The 17279-nt window shown below is 42.0% G+C and overlaps 1 protein-coding gene across 1 annotated transcript; it reads right to left on the bottom strand.

The window, feature by feature from the left end:
- Window positions 1-3232: 3232 nt before the first annotated feature.
- LOC133770459 (CCAAT/enhancer-binding protein epsilon-like) lies at window positions 3233-16025 on the bottom strand. Its single transcript, XM_062206581.1, has 3 exons — window positions 15502-16025; window positions 4658-4730; window positions 3233-3334 (listed from the first exon to the last, which is right to left on the bottom strand). The coding sequence occupies exons 1-3, from the start codon at window positions 16023-16025 to the stop codon at window positions 3233-3235; spliced, it is 699 nt and encodes a 232-aa protein (XP_062062565.1).
- Window positions 16026-17279: the final 1254 nt, after the last annotated feature.

Below are 17279 nucleotides of genomic sequence, written 5' to 3'. Positions count from 1 at the left end.
TAGTGAAATGAGCCAGTCCCAAAAAGACAAATGTCGTGTTTCCTCTGATTTGTTTTAGCATATATGTAGACTACAAAAAATGTAATGTGTATGAATGAAATAGAAATCTTGAGATTTGATGATCGTTTATAGCTATTGTCTATACTCCTGAAGAACAGTGGATTTGTACTTTAAATGATTTAATTCTTTATTTAGTGGAGGATTAAGCTGTAATTATAATGTATTTTGAAAGTATGTTATCATAAAAATTAAAAGAAGGAAAGAAAGAAAGGAGGAATGAGGGTAGGATGGAGGGAAATATTGTTATGTTCTTGAAATTGAAAATATGAAATACATGAAATATGTTCTCTTTAAAAAGAAATCTATCAAGAAACATGCAGTACATGTCATAATATGTACTAAATAAACAGTAATTTTCTTGTTCTTTAAAAAATTTCTCTTTATTGATATTCTCTTTGAGTCCTTGTTAGTATGCATTTTAAAATCTGTTAAGTGTGGTTTCCTTAATTTATTTGCACACACTTAGTTGCTTTTGATGCCTTTGTATGCAAAGCCCCACTTCCAACAACTAAAACTTCCTATTGCCACTTTTTATTGTTTATGTAGAGGTCACACTTTTTCTGCTTCCTTGCATGCCTCATAATTTTTCTGGATACAACACATTGGATAATTTAGCAACTCTGGATACTATTTCTCTTCTCTATCACTTTCTAGAATTGGTATGACAGTTTCTTTGTTCATTTGCTTGTTTACTGACTTTGCTGGACTAATTCTAGATTTCTGTTTTCCTTAAAGTGTTTCTAATGTTACCATTTAATTTTTTCCTCTTAGTGTCATTCTTTCTTTTTAAAATCTTTTAGCTGGGTTTTCTATAGGATGCCCCTAAGTCTTCGTAAACCACCAGTTGGCCAAAAATTGTATTTAAGTCCTCTCTATAAGGCAGATTTTCCCTTTTTATCATTGGGCATTGTGTCTACTTTCACCGTAGAAATCATTTACAATTTTTCTTTGTATTCAGCTGTTGACTGGTGACTCAGAGATTCTCTCTCTGATTGTTCTTGGTGGGCACAGCTTTGGGTATGCACAGTGTTCCAGTTCACCAGGTATAAGTTCAAGTTCACTTTGAGTTGGTTTTCTCTAGGTTCACCCCTGGATCAGTAGCTTTTTATTCAGTCAGTATTTAGCCAGAGTGGAGCTGAAGCCCCTTGATCTAGTAAGGATTCTGTCTGATGCTGATGGGTCCATGTATTGTATGAGATGTTTTTCAAGAAACCCCACATTGTCGTTTGATCATTCCTGAGTGGGTGAAGGGTACATGCGGCTAACTCTTTGGATATCCAGGGATAAGTAATCCCAGGAAGGCTTCTTCCCTGGCCTTTTTTTAATTCACTATGTTAAATTTGTGACTAGTTTGCCACTTCATTTGTTACTACTACTATGGTGTTACCATTCACCTTTTAATTGTCCCCCAACAAAATCTCCATTGTTTTTAGCCATGCCCTTAGTAAGGAATTCTCAAGACTCATTTCCAAATACAGTCAGTCTCCTGAGTCTTAGTTTCAGGAGTGCTCCATCCTTACAGTTTACCTTAGCTGGACCTCTGTGCCATTAAATTGAAGCTGGAAGCAGGGACAATGATCTGCTTTTTCAAGTGACTTTCTACTTTATGAGCGGGCACTGGTGGTAGCCTCTGATATACTTTGTCTTTATGAAATGGGTAAGAGGAGGGGATTCTCTTTCCCTGTCATACCTGGGATTGAGCTCTTGCTCTTGTAGGTGAGTTGGGGAAGGAAGTCCCAATGTTTTCATATCTTTCCAGAAAAGGGCTTCTATAACATAGAGATGGGGGTGGGGCTAAGAGAAAATGGAAAGATAAAACAATAGCCCTAGAGTGTTATCTTGGAGGAGCTGGAGGGAGAGGAACTCCCTTCTTTTTGGCCATACCTACCTAGCTAGAGCACCTACAGGAGATCTTGTATGACACAGAGCTGGAATGGATGGGAGCAAGATGTGGTTTAAATGCCATAAACTTTCATGAACAGTGAAATTACTGAGACTTACTATATTTTCTTAACAAAAAGTATCTTCATTTCCTGTGTGGCCTTAGGATAATTTTCAAGAGAGTTTAAAAGTGCATATGTGTGTGTGTGCCTGTATATATGTGCTTGTGTGTATGTGTGTGCATGTATTTTAGTTTTGTTAATTTTAGCCAGTTGAATGGTTATTAAAATATTTATTTATTTATTTTGAAAGGCAGAGTTACAGAGAGAGAGAGACAGAGACAGAGACAGAGAGAGAGAGAAGATCTTCCATCCATTGATTCACTCCACAGATGGCTGCAACAGCCAGGGCTGGACCAGGCCGAAGCCAGGAACCAGGAGCTTTTTCCAAGTTTTCCACATGGGTAGTAGGGACCCAAATGCTTAGCCCATCTTCTGCTGCTTTTTCCCAAGCCTTCATCAGGAAACTGGATTGGAAGTAGAGCAGCCTGTACACAAACTGGCACCTACATGAGATGCCTGTGTTGTAGGTGGTGGTTTTACCTGCTATGCCACAATGCCGGCCCCTAAATGGTTATTTTTTTTAGAGAGAGAGGGTGCATCAAAGTCTTCACATTACCTTTCTGTAACTCTCCAGAGACTGAAATTTGATTGTTTCTACTATAGTCTGTATTATGAATTTCTAATATTCTGGGTAGTGATACTAGTTTTGGAAGAAAAATTATTATGCTTTCAATAACTAACCCATGGAAACAGATCAAATAACATTTTTTTTCTTTTTTTTTTCTTTTTTTGACAGGCAGAGTGGACAGTGAGAGAGAGAGAGACAGAGAGAAAGGTCTTTCTTTACCGTTGGTTCACCCTCCAGTGGCCGCTGCGGCCGGCACGCTGTGGCCGGCCCACTGCGCTGATCCGAAGCCAGGAGCCAGGTGCTTCTCCTGGTCTCCCATGCGGGTGCAGGGCCCAAGGACTTGGGCCATCCTCCACTGTACTCCGGGCCACATCAGAGAGCTGGACTGGAAGAGGGGCAACTGGGACAGAATCCGGCGCCCTGACTGGGACTAGAACCTGGGGTGCTGGTGCCGCAGGCAGAGGATTAGCCTATGGAGCCATGGCGCCAGCAGATCAAATTACATTTTTAAAGCAAAATAGTTCTAGAAAATATAGATCTTACCTTTTTTTTTTTCCTACGGTCCTGAGAAGGGCCTTTGTGGGGGTCTGGGCTCTGCTGCTCAGCCGCTGAAGCCGTAGAGTGTGCGCTCCTTGCGCTTGAGCGCGTAGACCACATCCATGGCCGTGACCATCTTGCACTTGGCGTGCTCCGTAGATCTTACCTTCTTAATATACAGTTAAAAGAAAGTAAGTTTTGCATACTTTAGAAATAAACACAAACTACTTTAGCCTCTTTAAATATTATAGTATATGAATCCATAAGCTGTACTTTGGAAATTTATATTCATTAAATAAAAGTTTAATAAAGAATATTATAGTATATGATTTGGTGTTGTGGCATGGCAGATTAAGCTGCTGCCTGTGATGCTGACATCCCATTCAAGTCCCACTGCTCCACTTCTTATTCAGCTCCTTGCTAATGCACCTGGGAAAGCAGTGGAAGATAACCCAAGCACTTGAGCCCTTGCATTCACGTGGGAGACCCAGGTGAAGCTACTGGTTTAGGCCCAGCCCAGCCAATCCCTGGCTGTTGTGGCCTTTTGGGTAGTGAACCAGCAGCTGGAATATCAGTCTCTCTTTCTCTCTTTCTATAACTCTGCCTCTCAGCTAAATAAATAAATACTTATTATTTATTTTTAAAAATTTATTTATTTATTTGAAAGGCAGAGTTACAGAGGCAGAATCTGAGAGAGAGAAAGAGAGAGAGAGAGGTCTTCCATCTGCTGTTTCACTCCCATAATGGCCACAGTGGCTACAGCTGTGCTGATACGAAGCCAGGAGCCGGGAGCTTCTTACAAGTTCCACATGGGTGCAAGGGCCCAAGCACTTGGGCCATCTTTCACAGATTTCCCAGGCCATAGCAGAGAGTTGGATCTGAAGTGGAACAGCCGGGACTTGAACTGGCACCCATATGGGATGCCGGCACTGCAGGCTGTGATTTTACCTGCTTTGCCACAGCGCTGGCCCTGATAAATAAATATTTAAAATATTATAGTGTATGCAATTAAAATAGTTATTTAGGAGATGGTATGTATTTTCTGTAAATAATGATTTCTAATACTATGAAGTGATATATATTTTGAAATTTATTTATTTTTATATTTAGTTTACCGTGAACTTCCATGTTGCTATGTCAATTTATCCTTGAGTAGATAGACTGATCTTTGTTTTTTAAAGTAAGACTACTTGCCACCATGTTCCCAACCTTATATATTTTTTTGTATACTTAAAAGAATTTGATAGGGGGAGAGAGAGAGAGAGAGGGAGAGAGAGGGAGAGAGAGAGAGAGAGAGAGAGAGAGAGAGAGAGAGAGAGAGAGAGAAAGAGAAAGAGAGAAAGAGAGAGAGTGCTCCTATCTGCCAGTTCACTCCCCAAATGCCCACAACAGCTAGGGATGGACCTGGGGAAGAGGCAAGGACTGGAAACAGAACCTAGGTCTCTCATGTTGGTGACAGGATCTCAATTACTTGAGCCATCACCATTGCCTTCTGGGTCTGCATTAGCACGATGCTAAGTGAGGAGCCTGAACAAGGTATTGAACTCAGGCGCTCTGCCAGGCTAAATGCCCAATCCAAAATTTTAAATTTTTCATAGAGACTGCTTTGGCCAGTCAACAGACTAACCAACCATCCTTGCTTTATGTGTGCACATGGTAAACAGGCCGTGTGATGTGCAGCAGTCTCTCCTTTAGACTGATCAGAAATATGGCACCTGCATTTTATGTTTGTGGGAAATAGACTGTATTAGTTAGTACACAAGTATGGATGTACTTAAAGCCAAGAATGAGTTCAGTTTATAGGGAATGATCCATTGGAATTAGAAAACTACAAATAGTTATCGAATGATACTATTTCCCTTTGTCAAAGCTTGTTGGATAATTATGCCAATAATGTTGTATTTACTACTTATCCTTATCTTAGTTAATTATTGTGAGTGAAATTGTGTCTCCCTACTCTAACCCCAAGTACCTCAGAATGTGACCTTATTTGAAGGCAGGAACTTTATAGAGCTAATCAAGTTAAAATAAATTCATTAAGGTGGGCCCTATTCCAGTATGAGTGATCTTCTTATAAAAAGGGGAAATTTGGACATAGAAATAGATATGCACACGGGGGAATGCCATGTGAAAACATGAAGGTCAAGACTGAGGTAATGTGTCTGCAATACTAGATATACCAAAGATTGCCATCAAGCCACCAGAAGCTGGGAGAGAGGCATGGAACAGATTCTCCCTCATGGTCCTCAGAAATAAGCAACTGACTATGGACTTCCAGCCTCTAGAACTTTCAGGGAATATGCTCTGTAATTTAAGCTTCCCAGTTGAGGTACTTTATTACAGCAGCTGCAGGAAAGTAACACAACAACCTTTCATATTATGCTGTGTAATTATTTTCTAAAGTGTTCAAAAATGATTATTAAACATGTTAAAAATTATCATAAACATATTCCAGTTCTAGGTTATGTTATTGCTTGTTAAAGCACGAGAATCTTCCTTTAAATGCAAAATGTCCTTGCTCTTACCTTACCCAGTGTCTTACCACTCACAATGTTGGCATGCAGATATATATGTAAGGTTTTTTTTGTGTGTGTGATTTGAGGGATAATATGTGGTGCATTTTGATCACCTTGTGTGAAATCTTTTAGAGTCAACATCAGCTCTGCTTTTTCTCTCAGGAAATGTTTGAATAGAACTCAAAATACTCTTGTAACTGTGTTAAGGCCAATTTTAGACAATTATTGTGGCCCAAAGAGAAAGGCTAGCAATTGCAACATGTCTAGTTCTATTTCTAATTTTTTTTGTTCTCCTAAAAGGATTTTATGGATCAAGTCAGACTTCCTCCTTTAGAAATTACTTTTCTACTTGGATCTCTATCACTTCAACGCACTCAACTTTGTGCTAAATAAAATTTGCTGAGCAAGATAATATAGTTATTTGTGCACACAATAGCTAAGAAAAGAAGAACGAATGGTTTGTAACAGATGCTATGCTTGGAAATGTCAAAGTTTTCAATGAGCCAACAATTTTAAAAGGTCATACATTTCATACCATTTCAGTAATAAAGACAGTGTATGTGTCATACTTCCTACTCTAAATGCATTTGTTTCTCAGTTTTCCATGTCAGAGAATGGATTTACCATCTGCTACTGTTTTATATCATTTCTTCAAAGCCAAACCTCCCTTACTCGATGTATTTAATCTTCAAGAGGTGCTATCCGCAGATGTCAAACTGTGGAGCTGCTTTCTAATAAGGGGCTAATAGGGCTTTGGGTAACGGCTTTGGAATAGCTCCCTCAATGTCAGAAATAAATTTGGATAAAAATTATATGAGTTCTAGAGTCATTACTAAAAATATGATCAGCATGATCTAGGAAGCATGCTATGCTATTTTCTTTTTTTGCATGTCCAGCCTGGATTATTTTATTTCAAATCTCCATATCCTACTTATTTGTGTACTTGGTTTGTTAGGAATTGAGAGAAGATTATATAGTTTTCTACTGTGAGTATATATTTGTTTTTGCATTTCTGTCAGATTTTATACATTTTAAGACTCTGCCTAGAATTTCAAGATGATCGTGACTGTATACCTTATCATATAGAACATTCTAATTATATATATGTAGATGTATATATCTCCACAAGAAAATACATTTTTTTTTTTACAGGCAGAGTGGATAGTGAGAGAGAGAGAGAGAGACAGAGAGAAAGGTCTTCCTTTTGCCGTTGGTTCACCCTCCAATGGCCGCTGCGGCCGGCGCAGCTCACTGATCTGAAGCCAGGAGCCAGGTGCTTCTCCTGGTCTCCCATGCGGGTGCAGGGCCGAAGGACTTGGGCCATCCTCCACTGCCTTCCCAGGCCATAGCAGAGAGCTGGACTGGAAGAGGGGCAACTGGGATAGAATCCGGTGCCCCGACCGGGACTAGAACCCGGTGTGCCGGCGCCGCAAGGCGGAGCATTAGCCTGTTGAGCCATGGCGCTGGCTGAAAATACATTTTAACCTTTAATTCTAATTTTTCTCATTTTCTATACCTCACTTTTTTTTAAAAAAAAAGATTTATTTATTTCTTTGAAAGGCAGAAACACAGGGAAGGAGAGAGAGAGAGAACTTCCATTTGTAGTTCACTCCACAAATGACCGCAATGGCTGGGGCTGGACAAAAAAAATACCCTAATACTGTTGGTGGGAATGTAAACTACTGCAACCGTTATGGAAGAGTATGGAAGTTCCTCAGAATAGATCTACCATATGACTCAGCCATTCCACTCCTGAGAATTTACTCAAAGGAAATAAAATAGACACATGAAAGAGTTACCTGTACCCCTGTGTTTATAGCAGCTCCACTCACACTAGCTAAGATATGGAATCAACCCAGATGTCCATCAACTGATAACTGAATTAAGAATTGTATGAAAGAATGTAATCTTGTCCTTTGCAACAAAATGGATGCAATTGGAGGCCATTATGCTTAATAAAATAAGCCAGTCCCAAAAAGGCAATTATGCTTTGTGGTAACTAATTTCTGGTAACTAATATACAGAGTACAAAATAATGTATATGGACAAAATTGACATTTTGAGATCTGATTATTACTTATAGTCATTGTCTATACTCTTGAGGAATAGTGTTTTTTTTTTTATACTTTCTACTGTTGAATTCTTTATTTAGTGAAGGGTTAAGCTTGTGATTATAAAGTAAAGTGAAAGCATGTCATTACCAAAATTCAAAGAAAAATGAAAAGGTAGGAGAAGGGAGGATGTGTGTGAATGAGTGAGAGAGGGAGGTTAGGGTAGGAAGTATTATTATGTTCTTAAAACTGTATATATGGGGGCTGGTGCAGTGGCGTAGTAGATTAAGCCTCCACCTGTGGTGCATGCATCCCATATGGGTGCTGATATTTGAGTCCCAGCTGCACCTCTTCCAGTATTGCTCCCTGCTAATGGCCTGGGAAAGCAGCAGATAATGGCCCAAAAACTTGGGCCCCTGCACTGATGTGGGACACCCAGAAGAAGCTCCTGGCTCCTGGCTTCAGAGTGGCCCAGCTCCAGCCATGTGGCCATTTGGGAAGTGAACCAGCAGATGGAAGACCTCTCTTTGTCTCTTCTCCCTCTGTCTATAACTCTGCCCCTCAAAAAAATAAATAAATAAATCTTTTTTTTTCTTTTTTTTTAACTTTTATTTAATGAATATAAATTTCCAGTGTACAGCTTATGGATTACAATGGCTTCCCCTTCCCATAATTTCCCTCCCACCCGCAACCCTCCCCTCTCCCGCTCCCTCTCCCCTTCCATTCACATTAAGATTCATTTTCAATTCTATTTATATACAGAAGATCAATTTAGTATAAATATTTCAACAGTTTGCACCCACATAGAAACACAAAGTGAAACATACTGTTTGAGTACTAGTTATAGCATTAAATCAAAATGTACAGTACATTAAGGACAGAGATCCCACATCAGGAGCAAGCGCACAGTGGCTCCTGTTGTTGATCCAACAAATTGACACTCTAGTTTATGGCACCAGTAACCACCCTAGGCTGTCGTCATGAGTTGCCAAGGCTATGGAAGCCTTCCAAGTTCCCCAACTCTGATCATATTTAGACAAGGTCATAAAAGACAGGGTGAGGATAGTAACCAATGATCCTAAGAGTGGCCTTAACCAGGTCTGAACAATTATACAGCATTAAGTGGGGAAGAGGACCATCAGTACACACAGGTTGGGAGTAGAGCCATTGGTGGTAGAGTAGAGGTTATGATTACAAAGGAATGAGGCCCAAGTGCACTAGACAGGGTCTAGAACAAAGGACAGAGTCATTATTAGAGGAGCTAAGAAAGGTACTGTCTAAGCTACAATTAAGTTTTCTGATTGAGAGGCAAATAGAACCTGATAGAAGGGGCTTGATAATAATCTGGTGGGCTTTAGGCCTTGTAAGTTAAGAGGCCCAGACCTATCTATCTCTTCACATGGGGTATATCCTAAGGGAGGTGTGAACCTCCTAGGGGAAGGCACTCTGTTGACTTTCATTACTTGGCTGGCCTGGGAGGAGAGCTGGCCAGGTAAAGGCAGGTGGCATCTCTAACAAGAAATTTACAGTTCTGCCTGCAATGTTGCTGACCCTACTTGACCATCCCCTCAGCTGCAGTGGTCACTTTGGAAGTTGGGCTGAGTGAAGGGCTTTTCAGCTTGGAGCCAATAAGATCTGTGGCTCTGACCTGGGCATCCTTCGATTCCAGGGCAGGTCCATTTCCAGTGATCCAACTCTTGGCAGAGCTGCCAGGGCTCTTCACAAGCTGACTTCTGCTGAAGCCCAGGCTTATCACATTGAAAGCCACTGCAGTGGACTGGCCTGTTGGGTCTCCTTGAGGGCAGATCACTGTACAGATCAGCCATTAATAGGCCTGCCACCCATTGCTTCTGATGCCTAGCTTTCTTTTCCTCCTGGTTTGTGTTCAAGCAGACCAGAGGATGCAAGTCAAGGGAGTGCCCGTTTCCCATCTCTAATCTTCGGTGGCCTGAACTACAAGTCTATAGTCACAGGCATGTTCTGTAGTAGTTTTTCTAAGGTAGACAATGCCCATGAGGAAAATTATATTCTCACTTTAAAACTTTCTTTCCCTTTGGTCTGAAAGGGAGGTTTTTTTTTTCTACTTACTGTATACTTCGCTGATGGCGAAGTGAATCTAGCTATGAGATTATTAGTTAAGTTCTTATTTTGGCTATGCTATTACAGAAAAATGTTAGCCATCTCTTATAAGGTCTAAAGATTAAATTGTGCGTCCTACAGATTCCTTCATAATAGAATTAGTTTCCTACCTTGAAGAGAATAGAGAAATGAAAGAACAAGTTGGGCTTAGAATAGAGAAATGAGGGAGCAAGTCCTAGATCGCTTGCTGACAATAGCAATATTACATGAATACTCAGCAAACCGTTTCAACCCTTAGATAAGAACTTAATAAAACATTTACCAGAAGGTCCAATGCCTTCTATAAATTTTAAGAATCATGTATTTGAAAACACCTCTTAAATATCTAAGATGGTGTAGTTTGTTTAACCAGTAAACTTAAGCACAACCATATAAAATGTTTTTAGTTTCTTTCTACCAACAAGTTTAAAACATATGATACACAGATTCAGGTCACACAAATTAAAATGTATCTTTGATTGATTTTAGCAGCTTAAATTTATGGACAATCTTATCTATAAGCCATTTAAAATAAAACTCTTAATAAAATTTCCCCATGTGGACATACAATATGTACGCACATATAACATAGCATAATAGACCAATATCAAAATCCAAAATATCTGGTTGAAATAAGATTCCTTAAAATCATGACATAACATAGACCAAATTTGATCATTGTTACAAGGTGATTATTCAAGTCTTTGAAAATAAGCACATAGTTAAATAACCCATAGCTCTTAATAAAAATTCAGCTGTTTTTGAACAATTAGAATTTAACAGACATCAAGAGAACATAATAGATTACTTTAACACATTGCTCTAACAGTGCATCAGAGTTTAATTCTATGTCAAAGAGAAATTGAGCTTCCTGTGATCTTTTGCTGTGAGGTTTCCTTCCTTTACCTTCTTTCATATTGGTGACCATGTTTCTGTGTTTCTGTGTGTAACACATCTTTAAGCATCTTTTGCAGGGCAGGATGAGTGGCAACAAATTCTTTCAGTTTCTGTTTGCTATGAAAAGTTTAATTTCACCTTCATTCACAAATGAGAGCTTTGCAGGATATAATATTCTGGGCTGGCAGTTTTTTTCTCTTAGTACCTGGCTATGTCTCCCCATTCCCTTCTAGCTTGTAGGGTTTCTGATGAGAAGTCTGCTGTGAGTCTAATTGGAGATCCTCTGAGAGTAATCTGACGTTTCTCTCTTGCACATTTTAGGATCTTTTCTTTATGTTTCACTGTGGTGAGTTTGATTACAACGTGTCGTGGTGAGGATCTCTTTTGGTCATGTTTATTAGGGGTTCTATAAGCTTCCTGTACTAAGATGCCTCTGTCCTCCAAACCTGGGAAATTTTCTGCTAGTATCTCACTAAAATGCCTTCTAATCCTTTCTCCCTCTCCATGCCTTCCGGAACTTCTAGAACCCGAATATTAGATTTTTTAATAGTATCCTGTAGATTCCCGACAATATTTTTTAGATTTCTAATTTCTTCTTCTTTTCTTTGGTTTGCCTGTTTCCTTTCCTGTTCTCTGTCTTCTAAGTCTGATATTCTCTCTTCTGCTTCGCCCATTCTGTTTTTAAGGCTCTCTAATGTGTTTGTCATTTGATCTATTGGATTCTTCATTTCATTATGATTTCTTGTCACTATCACCGTTTCTTGTTCCACTAGTTGTTTCATTTCATTTTGATTCCTCCTTAATATTTCATTTTCACGAGAGAGATTTTCTATCTTGTCCATTAAGGATTTCTGTAGTTCAAGAATTTGTTTTTGAGAACTTCTTAATGTTCTTATCAATTTTTTGAGATCCGCTTCTTGCATTTCTTCGATCTCATCATCTTCATAATCTTGAGTTGGGGTGTCTTTTTCATTTGGGGGCGTCATAGTTTCTTCCTTGTTCTTGTTAGCTTGGTTTTTGTGTTTGTTGTTTGGCATGTTGGAGATATTTGGTTTCTTCACTGTGGTGTTTTTTCTTGTTACACTATGGCTCTATATTAAGTGTACTGTCTGCTTTCGGTGGAGCCTTAGAGACTTGAGATGGGTGTGGACTGAGAGCTGTGTTTGGTTCCTCAGGGTTGAGGGTGTGTCAAGATGACACTCCCAGGTTAGGTGTGGTAAATCTCTCTCTCTTTCTTTCTTTCTTTTTTTTTTTTGATTCAAAAGGGAAGTAATTCCACACAGCTGAGTGGAATTGGAGGTGGTTAGCAGGCAAATGATATACCCACAGGAGCCAGAGATCGGAAGCTCTTTCCCAAGGACCACACAGGGAATCTCTGCTGCCCTCGGTGTGGGCTCTAATTCTCCTGCAGTCTCCCACTGGGTTGCCAAGTTAGATCCTAATCTCCTGTTATTTCACCCCTCCCCCCAGAGTCAGGTTTTTCTGCTAGGCTCAGGGCCGGTGCAGACCTGAGGTCGCCCTGCTTATGACGTATGTCCAAAATGGGCGCCTGCTCTTTGTCTTGCTCGCCCTTGAGGGGTGAGCGGAGAGAGAGAAACTCGTGTCCGTTTCGGTCACTTTTTTTTTTTCCTCTCTCTCTTCTAGTTAGCCTGGTGAACTTTTCCCCACGGAGTTTCAAGCCTTGTTCCCTCTAGTCTCCTCTTTCCGCTTGCCCGCTGTTGTCTCGGGCTATTGAGGTTCGGCTCACCTCGCGTTCCAGCGCTGGTGTGTTGAGTCTGCCGCTGGTGTCCCGAACTTGAGCTCCCACGCTCTCCACGCAGGTCCACTGTGAATCACTAGTTCCGGAAGAGTTTCCTCTGCTGTTTCTTCCCCTACTCTTCCTTGACCCTGCAGTATCTCCACTTTTATTAACCTGTGTCTTGCCGAAGAATATCAATGTGCTCCTTTCCTATTCCGCCATCTTGCTTATGCTCCCAGGATCTTATCAGCACAGTGTTATTGGAGCTAATAACCCTCTTCCTCCAGGGCAGGGAAGACTCCCATAAAAGAGAAGTGTCTGAATCCTGAGTTCTTTCCTTCATATCAGCGTCCATCCACCCAACATTAAAGTGACCCCTCATTCACCTTATCTATTAAAGCAATTCCCTATCCACCGGCCATATTCTCTGTGTCTGTTTTCTAACTTCCCATATTTTTTCAGTTAGGTTTCTACATCAGAACACTGTTGAAATCGTTAAGTAACACGTTACCTCTTTACTGCTAAACCCAGTGGGAAAGTTTCAATCTTTACTTATTCACTAGAAGCTGGCAGAATTTCTCTGCTGTGTAGAGCACTAGTCTTGGTACTGGGATGCAGTATTGAGTGAGTCATATGAAATTCCCAGTGTCACGAGTCTCACATGAACAAGATTATCAGGTAGTGATAAGTGTTATGATGAAAATAAAAGAGGAAGAAGAGAGAGAATGGAAGGCAGCTCTTTTAGGTTGTATGGTCTGGAAGGCCTCTTTGAAGAGGTAAAGTTTGAACTGATATTGGTATGGCAACAAGAAGCCAACCCTGGAAAGCCTCATCTTTCTCAACAGCAGCATGGGAACTACTTAGCCATTTTCATTTTTCTCAAAGTTCTCTTGCCTTGGCTTCCATGACACCATGTTTCAGGCCTTCCTGTTTGGCTGTTCCCTGGGGCCAGTTTTGCAAGCTTATCATCTTCTTCACGCGTCCTACCTTGAAATGTTGGAGTTCCTCAAGATTAGTCCTTTCTGTCTGCTTACTCTCTAGCCTTCCTGAACACACTCAGTTACCCCATTATCTTTATGTTTGTGGGCTCAGTTTAGATTTCCAGTTTTGCATGGCATCTGACCTATGGGCCAAATAGTTGGCTAATCAGAGGTTCTTGTCTTCAGGTGAGAAGGAATTCAGATTTAAGATAGAAGAGTAGTGGTAAGCAAGGTAGCAAAGTGTAATGGGGAGAAATATGCCCGATAGACCAGGTGGGTGTCTCAGGAAAGAGCTGAGTGCCCAACCTGCATTCATGCTGGAGTTTGTGTGGCTATGGGCATGGCCCCCCACACTCATGCTTCTCCTCCCTCCTCCCTCTTCTGGTATAGTGCTGGTTGGAGGGTTGGAGGGCTTTCTTGGTGTGGAGTTCCTGAAATTCCTCCCAGGATCTTTTCAGCACAGTGTTATTGGACTGAATAGATCCCTTGGTCCAGGGTGGGGAATTTTCCCCTAAGCTTTTACTTATGTCCTCCTCCTACCCCCTCCCAGAAGTTTGAAACCCACCAAACAAGGCTACTGAACAAGAGCAATACTTTAGATACGTAATTGCTAGTCTGCTTTCAAGGCTGGCTTGCACATTTTTCCTTATTCTACCACACAAAAATTCCCATTTTCTTAAAAAAAATTCCCGTTTTCTTTAGCCCCTTATATACACATAGGCTAATGTATAACTAGGCACCTAACACAAAGTATCCTACAATCTGTAAGGCTCTTCACTTGTAGGACCCTAAAATTGGTGTCCCACAGAGAGAGAGACCCCCAGAAGCACGAATTCCACTCCAATCGATGCAAAAGCAGAGGAAAGTTTATTACATCTGCGCAGATGGGCCGTCTCAGTAACACTACAAAGCAGTGCAGAGAGAACGACCCCGATCATCAATTGCACAGAGTATTTAAGGCTTAAAACCACAACATTAGCATATCTCCACAGCATTACAAAAGATCACAAGGTAGATCACAAGGTAAAGGGACTTTCCAGGGTAAAGGAACAAAGTACTTGAGCAAGCACAAATACGGGGTCATCAGGACATAGGTTGGGTACATTTTCGATCAACTTCTGCTTTTATGATTCCCAAAAACTTAACATAGCTCCTAAAATAATTATCACATGCTACAGGTTCAACTAAAGTTCAATTATCTCATAAAAGCATTTTGCAAGCCCAGCCGTTTTGTACAGAAGCAGAACAACATGCAGTTAGCTCAAGCAACTCCATTTTAACCCCAGCCTGCCTTATTTTCTCATTCCCCCCTTTTCTTTTTGTCAAATTTTAATCTTAAAATTTTAGGAATTACTTTTTAAATTTTGTAAAGGGAGCAGGGTGTTTAACAATTAGAATTAAGAGGGAATTAAGAATACGCTTCCGCCCGGTCCTTTGTTTCATAGGGGAGTCTGATCATAAAACAGGCCGGAGATGTCCCAGGTGTCTCTTCCTCCCACGTGATTATTATTGGAATATGTGGGCTGCCCATCACCGGCGCCCACCAAATCCGCTGCCAGACACAGGTTTACAAGCACATCTCTGTGCCTTGCAGCCGAATTTATGAGCACAGAAGCAAGTCTGCAGGGTAGGGGAAGTATGCCCCGCAGGATAAAAAAAGTTACAAAAAGGCATTAAAATTTAAAAACAAAAAATACAACAGAGACAAAAACAGAAAACACATCCCTGAAGAAGTCATACAAACTTGGGTTGATACCTGGTGCCTGTTTAGCTGAATTGACCCAAATACTTTTTGTGACTGTGACTTTCACACACCCTCTTCGACTTACTTTAAACATTTTACCACTTCCATTTTAGTCTAGAGTAAACTAGCCATCCGGATAAAGTTATTCTTACAAACCATGTCCTTTCCTTATATAAAAAGCTCTATTTTCTTTAGCCCTTCTTACCAACAATACTCCTTCCTTTTATGTCCTTAATTTTTAATATTGGTACTGACCAATGACATTAAATTTATAATAGCTTTTAAAAACCTGTGCAGGATATTCAGTTCCTGCGTGAGCTGCTCCACGCGGCTGCGCAGCTGCTCATTCTCTGCCATGTACTGCTGTATCTCCAGGATGCGCCGCTTGGTCTTGCGCACGGCGATATTGTTGTGCTCCCGCCGCAGCCGGTACTCCAGGCTGTTGTTCACTGCCCTCTTGCCCTCCTGCGAGGGGTCAGCCGGGGAGGGCGCCTTGAGGGGGCTGCTGGGGGGCACGGTGGTGGCCAAGGGGGCCTCGGGGACGCACAGGGGCTGGCCTGGTGCTGTCAGGGTTGGGGGCAGGTGCACGGTCGTCTGCCCGCAGTGTGCCACCTGGTACTGCAGGGGATTGTAGCTGCCCCGGCTGCCACCTCGGCCGCCCTCTGGCCCCCGGGGCTTCTCCTTCACAGCCACAGTCCTAGGGTTGTAGCTCCCTGGGCTGCTGTCAGGTGCCGACTCCATGGCAAAAAGGTCGGAGAGCAAAGCCGGGGACTGCTCCTCCTGGAAGCCCTCGAAGCCCTGGGAGGCGAACATTTAAGCAAAGCCTGGCGGGGTAGGGGAGTTGCAAAAGAATCAATGCTGGGTACAACATTTTATAAAATGTCAGGCCACATATACTGCAAGCCTTAAACAAAACCATCGGCAGCAATCTGACCCAGTCTCCAGTGCCAGTCTCCACCATTAATCATACGTTTTACCTAACTATATCCCCAGTACCTTGGCTACCGCTACCACCATCTGACTTACCCTATAAACACAATGTAACTTTCTATTTTCAACACCTGTGCCACCATCTGACTTACCCTGGAGACGAAAGCCGGCCCGGTGTCTGACCCCAGTACCTTTGGTAGTCCAAATCAGGGAAACATTGGTGCAATTCTTCTTCCTGGTCGATAAAGCCTCTGTCCATTTTAAGTTCCCCGTGGGTAGTGGCGAGAGCGTACCTGCTGTTCTTGTGCATTGCCACCCGCTCCTTTTTTTAGCTGCACGGAGTGCATGGTCCATAGCGATCAGCCCTGCCTGCCGAGCAGAGTCCTCGGGGGGTTGAAGGTGGAAACCCAGACCACTGTCCTCGTTTGGCCGTCTCCCACTGTTATCTCCGTTGAACTCCGGACGCTAGGGGGATATCGCGTGGGCCCATCCCAGACACCGCAGGGGTGATGGAGCATTATCCACGGGAGCCTGGGCAGAGCCCGCATCCCCAACACTATCCCTAACCGTGTCGGACCACACGTGTCCCAACGAGGGAGGGGCCGAGGGGCCGCTGTCGCTCAGTCTCACCACTCCGCTGCTGTCATCTTTTCTCTTGTCGTCTTGCAGGGGCCGTTTCGGTTAGTTCAGTCTCGTGTGGCAGTCGTACACCACTAGATTCTCGTTGTTAGTCGGACCTTAGGCAGACTTGTCCTTTTGGGCACTTCTCTGTGCTTTTGTCAGTCTCCGGGGTCCCTGCCTATCCTGATTCTCCCTTACTTTTGCTTTCTTTTAACTGTGGTGGCCAGGATCCTAGTTAGTTCCTTTTTCTTAGCCCATTTTAAACTTCCCCTTTTTTAACTAAATAACTTTAACCCCTTCAGCTAAGCTCCTCAGGAGAGTCTGGCAGTAGAGTCTGAGTCTCCTACAGAGTTCCATTTAAGTGTAGTAAAATTAATGTTAGTAAAACAGGCCCTGCAAGTCCTGTCAGGGCTTGTGATCCCAGTTATATGGAGGAGGAGGACGGCCAGTTAGAACGGGCCGGGGGTCCTTCCTCCTCTATTTCATCGGATTCTTCCTCCTCCATTTCTCTTCTGG

Source organism: Lepus europaeus, chromosome 11 (genome assembly GCF_033115175.1).
Source record: "Lepus europaeus isolate LE1 chromosome 11, mLepTim1.pri, whole genome shotgun sequence".
Lineage (NCBI taxonomy): Eukaryota > Metazoa > Chordata > Mammalia > Lagomorpha > Leporidae > Lepus > Lepus europaeus.
This window is presented reverse-complemented; position numbering and strand designations above follow the sequence as displayed.

Coding starts and splice junctions, on each gene's coding strand:
- LOC133770459 (XM_062206581.1), bottom strand. CDS start 16,025: ATGTTCGCCTCCCAGGGCTTCGAGGGCTTCCAGGAGGAGCAGTCCCCG. Junction 4,731..15,501: donor GAACTGAATATCCTGCACAG/GTTTTTAAAAGC, acceptor TTGGGCATTTAG/CCTGGCAGAGCGCCTGAGTT. Junction 3,335..4,657: donor TGCTAATGCAGACCCAGAAG/GCAATGGTGATG, acceptor TATATTAAGAAG/GTAAGATCTACGGAGCACGC.